The sequence below is a fragment of the Lethenteron reissneri genome, chromosome 13 (assembly GCF_015708825.2).
Source record: "Lethenteron reissneri isolate LAM-NWPU_2019-01 chromosome 13, ASM1570882v1, whole genome shotgun sequence".
NCBI classification, from domain to species: Eukaryota; Metazoa; Chordata; class Hyperoartia; order Petromyzontiformes; family Petromyzontidae; genus Lethenteron; species Lethenteron reissneri.
The window spans coordinates 6398402-6412530 of record NC_083791.1 but is presented as its reverse complement, the minus strand read 5'-3'; the positions used below and the strand labels follow the sequence as shown (position 1 = coordinate 6412530).

Sequence of the window (14129 nt, the reverse complement as noted above, 5' to 3'; positions counted from 1 at the left end):
AAGTCTGACATTTAAAAACAGAACACACTATGATCCACATTAACCAAATAGAAAACAGGGTTTAGACTAGTCACATGACCCATCAACAATTAAGTATTGACACTCACAAATTTCTTATTAGCCTCTACTTGTGCACGCTCCCCGAACTACACCAACCCGCACTGACCGGTGTGATGAAGTATGTTCAAATAACCCCTACGACCCGCACGGCATGAGGAGGCCCCCCATTCAGCAACGGATTAACCATGGGCTTTTTGTTTACCTGGATGTGTACAAGCGCATTATGGTGGAGGATAGAGAGTGTGTGCCCAGGGCCGGATTAACCCATAGGGCTAACAAGGCTTTAGGCCCTCATATTGTGTAAACTCTCCGTTCCACATTCAAGTAACAGCTGACAGACAGTAGCGGGGCCATCGAAGATTTTTTTTTAAATCTTTGAATTATAGTGATATCATTCGTGACTTAGCCACAGCTAAAGCTTGGAATGATTTGCTTTTTTAGAAACGAGTGCAGTGAGTCCTTTATGTTACATTGACATTGAGTCGCATACATTAGTTAATTAAACATCGGTAAATAAATATGTTTGATGACTTCAGAATTGTTACCTGCAATGTGTAATAACATCCCTAGGCCCTTCCCTTATGCCGCTCATAACCTTAATCTGACCCTGCGCACGCCACTGGCAACGAGCGTCGCCCTTACACCTCACACCGGGCTGCCGTCTTTACCGCGAACGGCAGGGAAAATGCTCAAGTACGGCGACGTTTACTGGACCGACGGCAGCTGCACCACAAGATGCAAGTGCGTGGGTGGCGAGACAGCCAACGGCTTGGAGTGCAGTCCCAGGCCGTGCTCCGATTCGGAGCACTGCGTCCTGCAGGACGGCCTCCATCAATGCGCGCCGCAGGAGACGCGAATCTGCACCGTGTCCGGCGACCCGCACTACAACACCTTCGATCGTGTCGTCCACCACTTCCAGGGCACGTGCGCCTACACGCTGGCACGCACGTGCCCGAGGGGCATCCGTGAGGGCCTCGCCACCACCGCCGCCGCCGCGGCCCCCTCCACGGGAACCACGGGAAACGTGGGCACGACGAACGCCGCAGAAGACGCCACGACAGAAAGGTCGACGGAGTTGTCTTCGTTCCACGTGATCGCCAAGAGCGAGCACCGCGGCAGCAGCACGGTGTCCTGGACCAAGCTGGTGCAGCTCGAGGTGTACGGCTTCACTCTGATCATCAACAAGGGAGATCGTAGCAGAGTCCTCGTAAGTCTCCGTCAAACGATTGGATGGGCTGTTATTTGACTTGAGAAGTCTCGAGACTTTTTGCAGAAGGTGCTCCTTGGAATCTTCTTCTTCCTGGCATTTTCCTGCTCGTATAGGGGTCTGCCTAACCCTAAAACTGGTCCTTTTTCCACTCATTTCTGTCCTGGGCCAGCTTCTCCACATACACTCAACGATCCTTCATATCCTATTTCACCGCTTAGAACCACTTCTTTCTTGGGCTGCCGTTTTTGGGTTGGCGACTGGTAAGCAGCCAGCCATAAACATACCGCCAAAGGTACCTGTTAGGGATGTGATTCTACTGTCACATTTAGGATAATGATGCACACAAACCTGTCGTATTAAAGTACAGAAAACAATGAGGAATAATGAAAACTAGTTTGTATGTATATTTAACTTTTTTCACACCATACCTAGCCAACAATGCTAATCAGAAGTGCAACTTTGGTACAAATGAGAGAAGAACAATTGATTCTGGAATTGAATGTCGATCCTGAGACAAGACAATTTATTTATTGGATTGCTGGTGGTGTGAGAATTGCTACATTGCTCCTCGTGGGAAAAAAGGGGTGATAAATTCCTCCACAACAAACCATCGGTAAGAAAAGTAAACCAAAGGTGACGGTAAATTCAACAATTAAATTAATCCATCAGCTTCAATAAGTTAAATCATCTGCGCCTATTCGCACAGATCAGAAGAGTAAAATGTGTAAGCACGGATAATGCGATCAGCAGATGCAAGTGTAATAACTAATCAGTGGAGCAAAATGATCCAGGTAAATGGCCCCGAAGCTCTGCATCAAGTTTCGAAATATTGCATTTCTCCGAGAGGACTTGTCCCATTGGCGATCGTTTTGCGGTCTCGTACAGGTCAACGAAGAGCTGACCTCGCTGCCCTTCACGCTGCTCAACGGGCGCATCAGGGCTTCCCAAAGCGGCTCCTCCGTGGCAATCTCCACCGACTTTGGCCTCACCGTGACATACGACGCCGACCACTACGCCACCGTCACCGTTCCCGGCGCCTTCAAGGGCCGCCTGTGCGGAGTCTGCGGCAACTACAACGACAACGAGCGGGACGAGTTCACGATGCCCAACGGCACCGTGACGACGTCCGTGACGGAGTTCGGCAACAGCTGGGTGCAGGAGGCGGGCTGCGACCAGGTCATTTTGCCTCCGCCAGCCTGCACCGAGGCCATGCTCAGCACCTACCAGGGTGACAGCTTCTGTGGGGTCATCAGCAATCCCAACGGGCCGTTCGCCGTGTGCGGCACCATCCTGTCGGCATTCAACTTCCTAGAGAGCTGCGTGTTCGACATGTGCGCCACGGGAGGCGACAGGGACGTCCTCTGCCAATCTCTGAGCGCGTTCGCCAGCGCCTGCCAGGCTCACCGGGCAACCATTCAAGCGTGGCGACAACAAATGAATTGCCGTGAGTAGTGTAGGAAACTGCATGGGTTTTAGCTCCCCATGGTGAATTGCGCTAACTCCAATCTTAGCACCTGACCGCAGCGTTATTCATCGTCATTACGAATTGTCAGGTATGTGTGCGTGTGCATGTGTGTGGTGTGTGCAAATTTAATTGTGACGTTGATTTGAGAAAATCGCACTATGAATGCATCCAATCCCATCGGATCTCGGAAGCTAAGCAGAGTTAATTCCTGGTCACGGCTTGGATGGAAGGTTGTCAGTAAATACCAGGGGTTTGGTTGCAAGGAGGCCAAGACTTGGCAATACAGCAATGGATTATTGAATCTCTCTCTCTGCAGAACTTTTTAACCCCCTCTTATGTATGGGTTTTCTCTGGGTACCTTTGGTTTCTTGGCATATGTCAAACACGTATTAGTGGAAATGGCCACACATTCAAAACTGCTGAAGTCTTGGAGACTCGGCAAGACTTTCCTGGATAAATGGAAAAAAATCTAAATCTTTTAAAACAAGTAAAACTCATGAAGCCAATAAAAGGTATTTCAAGACGAGCTAACCATTTTCATAAGGAGTGCCACGATATCCTATGCATCAGACACTGTCCACAAAATGAAATTTCCTTGGCAGAAAGAAGGAAAACGAACTCTACAATTCTATCATCTGCAGAGAAAGTTAATATGTTGTCCTGCACCCTGATCGACGGTGTTCAAGCACTGCGCTTCACCCTTTCCAGTTCTGAGACATCTGAAAGTTGCAGGATGGGTCCTGTTCACTGCTAAATCTCAGAACACGCGTTAATTTTATTAGCAGCATAGCGCCGCTGTTTTTAAAGACATTGTACTTATCGCGGAGAACTGTAGCGACACGACCGCACTCTATGATAGCGGGTGCCAAATTGTGCCACACGCCCTCCCGCATGGCCTCGTGGGAGTCTCGGTAGTGATTAACTAATTTTGTTTTAGTTTTTCTTCAATAAGTGTACGTCATTGGTATGGAATCGCACAGATAAGAACAGAATCGGAAGAAAAACTGAATGAGAAAAGGTTAAATAGTAACACTACACCCCACCTCCGCCTGCGCGTGTGCCATTGGTTCCCACACGCTCTCTCTCCCTCCCACAGCCATGACGTGCGGCGCCAACACCGCCTACGAGCTGTGCGGCACCGCGTGCCCGGCCACCTGCGGGGATAGCACGGCGCCCAACTTCTGCACGCGCCCGTGCACCGAGAGCTGCCAGTGCAGCGCGGGCCTCCTGCTCAGTGGCGGCATGTGCGTGCCCGCCGGCACTGGCTGCGGTTGCATGCACGACGGGCGCTACCACCACTCGGGCGACACGTGGCTATCGGACAGCTGCACTGCACGCTGCCGCTGCGACGCGGGCGGCCGCGTCAGCTGCGTCGAGCCGGGGTGCGAGGGTGGCGAGCGGTGCCAGCTGCTGAACGGCACGCTCGGGTGCGCGGCGGGGCGTGTCGGCGCCGAGTGCTCCGCCTACGGGGACCCCCACTACCGCTCGTTTGACGGCCTCGCCTTCGACTTCATGGGCACCTGCCGCTACGCACTGGCGAGCTCGTGCGGCGCCACCGCCGGCAGCCTCGAGCAGTTCGCCGTGGAGGTGGAGAACGAGAACAGGGAGAGGCTGTGCGTCTCCTGGACTAAGGAGGTCACGGTCAGGGCCTACGGCCAGGAGGTCAAGCTACTGAAGACGTTCACACACAAAGCGCTGGTAACGTAAAGCCTTTGCACGGTTGAGGACATTGCTAGAGCTTTCGTTGTCATTAAAGTGTTTTATATATAGGGGACTAGCAGGAAGTACCCGGCGTTGCCTGGGTCAAAAAATATTTCAAAACTACTCTTAAAAATCTAACAGCAGTGCATACTGACTGTGGTGGTACCTGCTATGATTACAGCAGTGCATACTGTGGTGGTACCTGCTTTCACTGCAGCAATGCATACTGTGGTGGTACCTGCTATGATTACAGCAGTGCATACCGACTGTGGTGGTACCTGCTATGATTACAGCAGTGCATACTGACTGTGGTGGTACCTGCTATGATTACAGCAGTGCATACTGACTGTGGTGGTACCTGCTATCACTACAGTAGTACATACTGACTCTATAGCAATATTTATGGACTCTATAGCAATATTTATGGACTCTATAGCACAAAGTACTCACCTGACAGAGTGGCGTGGTGAGGCCTAGTCCCATGCAGAGCCTCCGGCCTCGCCTAGATTGTCCAGCCGGCCGAGGTGGCACCTTGGCAGGCTGGGGCTGGGCTGCTACCCCTGACCCCCCTCCCCCACCCCCAGCCATGATCTCCCCGGCCACTCTGCAGTAATATCTACGGCCTATAGTGGTAACATCTACCGACTGTATAGTAGTAACTGGATGCATCGGGTGGGGGGGACATCACACAGTGAAAAATGTACCTCAGCATTTAGTGTATTTTCTTGCATTTTTTACGCGAAAGAAAATATCCCCCTCACTCCCACCGAAGACGTGCGACTTGGCATGGGCCGTCCCCCCCACCAAAGGCGCATGAGTCGGTATGGTCGTGCACGCGTCATGAATAAATAAATAGAAAGCACACAAAAATTGCACTAAATCGCTAATTAAACTAATTAAAAGTTGACGGATGTGAAAAAGGAATTGCGCTTGCTCACGGCGGGGCTTGTGGTGTGGTACCCGGCTCTTTTTATTTTACGTAAACCCCACCGTTGGAGAGCCAAATCCTTCGCAAGCGCGCGAACACACACAAAGCCACAAACACACACACAAACCCACACACAAACAATTTTTTACTTTTATATATATAGAAGAAAGATAAAGTGTGGGTTTTCCCACCTCTCGCGAGATGTCTCGCCAGCATGGAAGAGTCGGCCAAAATACCCCAGAGAGGGGATCTCTAGAGCTCCCTGTAGTGGAGGCCTTTCCCCCTGCAGTGACGTGAGCAAGCAGTTCCAGTGCTGCTGCGCATTAACCTTCACCTAATTTACATATCGAAGCTGTCGCTGGAGACCTTTCCGCAAGGGAGAGCAGTGAACTGATAGAAGGGTGTCGTTTTTGGCATTGCGTTCACAAGTTAATTCCTCTGCCGTTTTCTCCCAGGTGAACGGCTTGTACATGGACCTCCCGATTTCGCTGGCGGCCGGCAGGCTGCAGGTGTTCCAGAGCGCGAGCGGCACTCTGCTGCTCACCGAATTCGGCCTCGAAGTCGCCTTCGACGGCAGCCACGTGGCGCGGGTGCGCGTCCCCCAGGAGTACGCGGGGCTCACGTGCGGCCTCTGCGGCGACTATAACGGCGACCCGCGCGACGACCTCCGCCTGCCCGGCGGCGGGGTCGCAGGCGGCGTCGTCGAGTTCGCCAAGGCGTGGAGGGTCGCTGGGGGAGAAGTGGCCTGCAGGGACGACGTCGCAGAACCGTGCTCGGCCGGTGGGGATAACGACGGCAGCAGCGAGCCCCAGTATGGCAGCGACGGCCACTGCGGCGTCCTCCTGCGAGCGGATGGGCCTTTCGCGGCATGCCACAGCCTCGTGAACGTCACGGAGTACTTCAAGGATTGCGTTCTGGACGTGGGCGTCACGCAGGGTAGCGCGCAGGTGCTGTGCCGAGCGCTCGAGGGCTACGTGGAGGCCTGCCAGGCCGCCGCGGGCACTGTGGCGGCATGGAGGAACAGCACTTTTTGCCGTAAGAAGAAACTGGAGACGCATTCCCGATTTTTTGTATTCGTCCGAAATAAGTTTAGAATCTGGGTTAGACGTGAAATTTCGGACAATACGAAAAGAAACATTCCTTCAGATTTATCTGAATATTCACTTCTTGTGAAGTCACGTCCGCACTTTTTCTGCCAAAAGTGCCGTCATGTGACAAATCTGGCTGTCGCCTGATGAAGCTAGTTGTAATTATTGGCGAAACGTCATGCTCAGATTGTAAATGTTGTGGCTTGGCTCACCAACACACCAGTGTGCTGTACTAGTCACGAATTGGCATGTTCTGTTTACGTGACAACCCTTACTAGTTGGCTGTGTTGGGTGGTGGTGGGTTTTAATGACACGTTTTTTATTTACACGTTCTAACCCAAAAAAACCTGTATTAAATTAGTTTTCATTTATTTGTTTTTGATTTTCTAACAGGTTCAAACGATGAAGTCAGTTTTTATATAAATTGTATATATGCGGTGCAGTGTCACAAGGCAAGGCACGATGGGAGGACCATTGCCACGGTCACAATTTCACAATTTTACAATTGTGCCTTATCTCGTAAAACACCTTTTTGTCTGTTCCGTTCAGAGCAAAGCAGCCAATGACTGTCGCCACGATTGTATTTTCCCCGCACCGACCTTTCAAGCGAACGCCATGTCCCCCCCCCCGCCCCCCTCCTACATTTCCAGCAAAACAATGCGGAGCAAACAGCCACTATGAGGTGTGCACCAGCAGCTGCCCGGAGAGCTGCGTCAGCCAAGGGCAGCGGTCCCGCTGCGGCCTTCCCTGCCACGAGGGCTGCCAGTGCGACGAGGGCCACGTGCTGAGCGGCGGCCGCTGCGTGCCGCCCTCCGCCTGCGGCTGCGGCCACGGGGGCTCGTACCACGCGCTCGGCGAGGCCTTCTGGGAGGACGCCACGTGCTCGCGCCGGTGCACGTGCCTCGCTGGCGGCGCCGTCGGCTGCGAGCCGGCGAGCTGCGGCCCGTCGATGGTGTGCGGCGTGCAAGCGGGAGAGGTGGCGTGCATGCCCCAGGACGGCCCCCCCGCGTTCTGCCAAGCGGCGGGCGATCCGCACTACTACACGTTCGACGGCGCCGCCTTCGACTTCATGGGCACCTGCCGCTACACCCTGGCCAAGACGTGCGCCGGAGGTGGCGGCGCGGTGCCGTTCAACGTCGAGGTGGAGAACGACGACCGTGGCTCGCTCGTCGTTTCGTACACGAACCTGGTGAAGGTGGACGTCTACGGCCATTCCATCATCATCGGCAGGGCTGACTACCCTCGAGTCAGGGTAAGGCTCATTGTGCTCATGCCGGCTTTTGTATCTTTATAGTTATTGTGATTTGCCCAAGTTTTTCTGTCACAATGTTTGTTCCGCATAGGTCAAGATCCTTGATTTTCATTTACAGCTTCAAATTACACTGGAAATACTAGCGACTGTTCTAAAGTAAACATTCAATTTGATGGAATGTGTATCTTCCAGTTGTTAATAATAATCATGATACATCTTACATTTCCGACGTGATTTCCGCAAAGAACACAATTTTATTGACTGACAATTTACTTTATTTGGCTCCGAGTGTTCCCGGCTGTAGCGGAGAGAGACTCACACGCGCCGTGTACTCTAGGGCTCACATGTGCCGTGTACTTTAGGTCGACGGTGTCCTGGTCAACTTGCCCATAACGATCATCCCCGGGAACCTCACGGTCCAGACCGGCAGCTCCACGCTCGTGGAGACGAACTTTGGCCTCCGCGTTCAGTACGACGGGTATCACGTCGCCACCGTGTGGCTTCCACGGGACTACCGGGGCCTGACATGCGGCCTCTGCGGCAACTACAACGGCAACGCGACCGATGATTTCCTTCTGCCCGACGGGAGCCTGGCTGCGTCGCAGAATCACTTCGGGCAGGCGTGGACGGTGAGGGGCGACGGAGACTGCCAGGCGACGGAGCCACCTTCTGAGCCCTGCCCCGACGCCGAGCGGCCCCAGTACGCGAGCGGCGCCTTCTGCGGCCTCCTCGTGGAGCCCGAGGGGCCCTTCCGAGAGTGCCATCGCGTCGTGCGTCCCGAGCCGCACTTCGGGAGCTGCGTGACGGACGTGTGCGCGCTGGGCGGCCGCATCACGGCGCTGTGCGACGCGCTCTCGGCGTATGCCGCAGCCTGCCAGGCGGCCGGCGTTGGCGTGAGCGGCTGGCGGAACAGCACCTTTTGTCGTAAGTGGAGCCGCCGTTCAACTCGGATAATCAAAATCGGAAAGTTTATTTACACTGGAGGAGGAATTCCGATGAGCTGTAAAGCTCTTTTTCCCAGATATCCAGGAGGGTCACGGGGTCAGAACGTTACAACTACAAACAATACAAAAACAGTAAACAATTGTTTTTATCTTACTAGATAAAGCCCACTTAGCGATTAGCTTCTTTTTCATGAACGACCTGGCCACAAATGATAGCTCAATGAAGTGGCTTATCATGTGGAAAACTACCTAAATACATGTTTCTGGTTGATAGATTTGATGTGGGTGTTTTAGCAGCTGCTTTAAGGCCTTTTTTTTTTTTAGTCGGGGCTGCGAGTTTGAGTGATTTGTCGCGCAGGATTTCATCACGCGCTACTCTCCGTGGACATCTTCACAAGTTGAGGTGACAGAGAGAGTCTACGATTACGCTTGGGTTTGTTAAGTGGTTTCATCGTTAACAGATGCCTTTGACGAGTTTGACCTTTGCTCTGATGTCTCGCAAATTTGCAATGCCCTGGGGTAGAAAGTGATTTGGTTGGTTCAGTTGAGTTCGGGGTAACGTGTGGGTAAGTTACGAACTGTAATCTTTATGTGGGGGGATATACCTTCACATTATAACTAGGTACGAGGTACGACTCGTGAACCACGGAAATTAAAATACATCTATTCCTCCAGTATTGCTTTAATCAATGCTTCAGGAACTGAAGCTCCTAGCACATGGAGCGACAACACGCTGGTGCAACCAGAAAACACATCGAAGAGATAAGCAGCGCAACTTCAAACGCCTACACCGAGCGCAAGGAACCGTCATTATTTCTCATGAACCCTAAGTACAAGCTTACTGAACCGGCACCTCGACAACCTAATAACGACGGGGCGGGAGCGATCGATGAACATTAACACCGTCCCCGTGTTGTCCCCTCCGCAGCCCTAACGTGCCTGGCGCACAGCCACTACAACGCGTGCTCGAGCCCCTGCCAGCCCGACTGCTCCACCCCGCAGGGACCTGCCGCCCCCCAGTGCGGCGGGGGCCTCTGCTCCGAGGGCTGCGTCTGCGACGACGGCCACGTCCTCAGCGGCGGCGCCTGCGTCCCGCGGAGCCGCTGCGGCTGCGTCGACCCCGCCAGTGGGCGCTACTTGCTGCCCGGCGAGTCCTTCTGGGCGGACGACACGTGCCGGAGACGCTGCTCGTGCGCAGCGGGCGGAGAGTTGAGCTGCCAGGCGGCCAATTGCGGCGCTTACGAGCGGTGCGGCGTCGAGAACGGCGTGGTCGGCTGCCACCCGACTGGCTCGGCCACATGCCGCTTCTACACGGACCCGCACTACGTGACCTTCGACGGGCGGAGCTTTGACTACCATGGCACGTGCACGTACGTGGTGGCGCGCGCGTGCGGCGACCACGGGAAGGTTGCACCCCCGTTCGAGGTGCTCGGCAAGAACGACCAAAGGGGCGGCTCCATCTCGTGGCCCTACTCCGTGTCACTCAGCGTCTACGGTTACACCATCACCATCACCAGGGAACACGTCCACCAAATCCTGGTGAGTCCCTCCGCTGCAGGGTGCCACGGTAACGAGATGTTTACTGCTTTGCCTGGTATACAGGAAGTTGTGGGTTCGATCCCAACCCTGCAGCCTGAATATTTGGAGTTTGTATGTTCTCCCCATGGTCGTGTGGATTTTTCTCCGTTTTTTCCCTCTACATTTAGAAACGTGCGTTTAGAATATTTAGCTGCTATACATTTCCACACAAGCCACTTGGTTGAGCTATCATTTGTGTGCCAGTTCGCTTCTAAAAAAGAGCTATATAGCTCAGTGGGCCTTACCTGTTGAAATATAAAATAGTTTATAGGACCAAAAGAATCGACTTTAAGCATTTAAACAATGCATCGATACGTGCCTAATAATACAAATTATCCAAATGACAACGCTTTTATTTTATGTTTCAGGTAAATGGCACCGTGATGAGTCTAAACTGGGCGCTCCCGTCCAAACAAATCTGGGCTGTAGCCCAGGGAGGGCTTGCCGAGATCGTGACAGACTTCGGTCTGAAGCTCACCTACAACTGGCACAACCAGGCCTCCATCACCGTTCCCAGCAGCCTCAGCGGCCTCACGTGCGGCCTGTGCGGCAACTACAACGGCGACCCCTCGGACGACTTTGCCCTGCCGGATGGCACCACCGTGACCTCCGCGAACGAGTTCGCCGGGAGCTGGCGGGCGGAGGCCGTGGCCGAGGACCAGGGCTGCCTGGGAGGGGGGGGCGCCCCCCCGCCCCCACCACTGCCGGTGTGCCTCGCGGCCGACCGAGATCGCTACGGCAGTGGGGCCTTCTGCGGCGTCATTGCAGACCCCACAGGGCCCCTGCGAGGCTGCCACGCTGCGGCGAACCCCGGCACGTACTTTGACAGCTGCGTGAGCGACGTGTGCCTCTATGGGGGCCGGCGCGACATCCTCTGCCAGGCCCTGGAGGCCTACGTGGTCGTGTGTCAGGCGGCCAATGGCACCGTCGACGCCTGGAGGAACGACAGCTTTTGCCGTGAGTGACAAGGGGCCCCGTGCACACGTGTGTTGTTGTTGTTTGTTAGAACATCGTGGTAAATTATATTTTTCAGCTCCTTGGTAATGAATAAAAAATAGAAGTTGCTCATATGATCGAATGCAACTCAAGAGAAAGTGTAGGAAATATAAACACAAAGATGAGGATGAAGAAGCTATTGGAGTCATGATATATTTTTAGTTTCACCAGCGATTGAAATGTCAATAATTTTTTGAGCGCTTCATGTCAATGGTATCAAAATACCAGGTCGTAAAAAACATAAATTGAAGCTTTCCTCCTCCCCGTGCCTCTTCTCCTCTCCCGTCCTGCTCCCCCTCCCGTACCTCCAATGCATTCCTCACCTCCGCGTTCCCGCTCTTGCTGCCCGCCGGCTCTCCCATCAAACAGCAATGAGCTGCCAGTCCAACAGCCACTACGAGCTGTGCGGCAACACCTGCCAGAGGAGCTGCAGCGACCTGGCGCAGCCGACCATCTGCTCGCGCGGGCCTTGCGCCGAAGGCTGCCGCTGCAACCCAGGCACCGTCTGGCGCTCCGGCCGCTGCGTGTCCCTGGCCGAGTGCGGCTGCTTCCACGGCGGTCAGAACTACGCGAGCGGCGAGGCCTTCTGGCCCGACGAGCTGTGCCGGGAGCGCTGCGAGTGCCGGCGCGACGGCTCCGTGGCGTGCGAGGCCACGGGCGGGTGCGGCGTTGGCGAGAGCTGCGGCGTGCTCGCCGGCGCGCGGGGTTGCCACCCCGCCGGCAGGGCCTCCTGCAGGGCCTGGAGCGACCCGCATTACGTCACGTTCGACGGCCTCGCCTTCGACTTCCAGGGCGCGTGCACCTACACGCTGGCGCGCAACTGCTCCCGCGAGCTGCCACAGTTCGAGGTCCGCGCTCGCAACGGGAACCTGGGCTCCTCGGCCGTGTCCGTTCCACGCCAGGTGACGGTCGCCGTCTACGGACAGCAGGTGGACATCTTCGCCGGCGATGGCGCCAACGTCCAGGTGAGCTGCGCCTCCCTTTCAGGGCCACTCAAGCGTGAAAATGCCTTCCCCCGAGTCGCCTATGTCGTTGACTTGCCTGCTCTTTTTAGGGTTGCCGGTTGTCCTGGCTTTTTTCCAAGGATTGTCCTCTCTTTTTGAGGTAGCTATCTTGGGAAAATCTGTGCAGCATTTTGAGATGCGGTCATACTTATAAACTATACAAATCCCCAAAAATAACCTGTTGCCAATGATTTTTTTTTTTTACCAGGTAAGACCCACTGAGCTATATAGCTCTTTTTCAGAAGTGACCTGGCCACAAATGATAGCTCAATGAAGTGGCTTATCATGTGGAAATTTATAGCGGCCAATTACTCTTAAGCGCATATTTCTCAATGTGGATGGAAAAACTGGAGGACCCAGAGAAAAATCCACGTGACCACAGGGAGAACATGTAAACTCCAAATATTTAGGCATCGGGGTCGTAATCAACCTCCTGCAAGACCAGGCGAGGTAGTTAACATCTCGCCACCGTGGCTGGTAATGGGACAGCATGCACGGTGGGCAGTGTGAAAAAATCACCGTATCTCCACACCTGTTTTTTCCCCCACTAAAGCTGAACGGGCTCAACCGGAACCTCCCGGTGAGCCACGACAACGGGAGACTCAGCGTCTACAGGAGCGGCAGCAGTACCGTCGTGAGCACCGACTTCGGGCTGCAGGTCTCCTACAACCACCGCTACCACGTGACCGTAGAGGTGGCCTCCACCTTCCAGAGCAAGCTCTGCGGACTCTGCGGAAACTACAACCTCAACGCCACGGACGAGTTCCTCTCCCCGGAGGGGCGGCCCGTCGCCGACCCCGTGCAGTTCGGCATCAGCTGGAGGGTGAACGACGGCTCCGTGTGCCACGACGGCAGCGACGCGCTGCCGGTGTGCGACCCCGAGCAGCGGGCGCTGTACGGTAGCGACGGCTACTGCGGGATCCTGACCTCACCCGACGGGCCCTTCGCCGGCTGCCACGCGACCGTCAGCCCCGACAGCTACTACGACAGCTGCGTGTTCGACCTGTGCGCGATGGGAGGCGGCGCGGACCTGCTGGCGGGGGCGCTGGAGGCGTACACCGGGGCGTGCCAGTCGGACGGCGGGACCGTGGAGGAGTGGCGCAACGACACGCTCGGACGTGAGTGAGCGAGCGGTGGAGCCGCGCTCGCCGCCACCCTGTCGGCGGCAGTGGCGCGCAATGATGATGGTAATGATTTTAACTCGTAACGTACAGTTAGCGCTCGCTGTCGTTGAGAGAGGCTGACCTCAGAGGCACGAGGAGGAACCACAGAGAAGTGGGAAGGCAACCACATGGTGAGCCGGCGCCAACAATAGCCCGAGTTCAGCGGTCTTCTATATATTGAGGTGTCATCGGTCAATTGATGAGCGTTTACACAGTTGGCTACGTACGGTGAGAAAGAAGTTCAATGTACATACATACGGAGCACCTGGAGAAAACTCACGTGTGCGAGGGGGAAACGCTCTATCCCTTACGGATGAAACAGCTGGAGTCCGCATTTTGCTGTACCGCCTTCTCATGGCAAGTCAGGGTTATGGCACCTCGATTTTCGCGACTTTTGTGCGATCCACCAAGAGGTAACGTGTGCCACTACCGCCCAGCTAGCTTTAGTTTCTCGCAGTAAAAACTAAAACTCAACGTTTTATTTTACCAGGTATGGCCCACTGTGCTTTGTAGCTTCCTTTCAGAAGCGATTTGGCCACAAATAATAACTCAACCAAGTGGCTTATCTTGTGGAAATGTATAGCAGCCAAACACTTAAAATGCATGTGGAGGGAGAACTGGAAGACCCAGGGAAAAATCCACACGACCACGGGGAGACATGATCGAACCCACAACCTCCTGTATACCTGGCGAGGTAGTTAACATCTCGCCACTGTGGTGTAGTGACAGTTCCGTTTCAT

The 14129-nt window shown here is 54.5% G+C and overlaps 1 protein-coding gene across 1 annotated transcript in view; it reads left to right on the top strand.

Annotated features, from left to right (window-relative positions):
• LOC133342050 (alpha-tectorin-like) overlaps positions 1-14129 on the top strand; it is a 41964-nt gene that overhangs the window by 15678 nt on the left and 12157 nt on the right. The window contains exons 7-16 of the mRNA XM_061550951.1: positions 741-1267; positions 2156-2714; positions 3832-4433; positions 5820-6399; positions 7103-7704; positions 8067-8628; positions 9577-10187; positions 10595-11183; positions 11592-12187; positions 12780-13344. Coding sequence (XP_061406935.1) covers positions 741-1267; positions 2156-2714; positions 3832-4433; positions 5820-6399; positions 7103-7704; positions 8067-8628; positions 9577-10187; positions 10595-11183; positions 11592-12187; positions 12780-13344 — 5793 coding nt within the window. The remainder of the gene's footprint in view (positions 1-740; positions 1268-2155; positions 2715-3831; positions 4434-5819; positions 6400-7102; positions 7705-8066; positions 8629-9576; positions 10188-10594; positions 11184-11591; positions 12188-12779; positions 13345-14129) is intronic.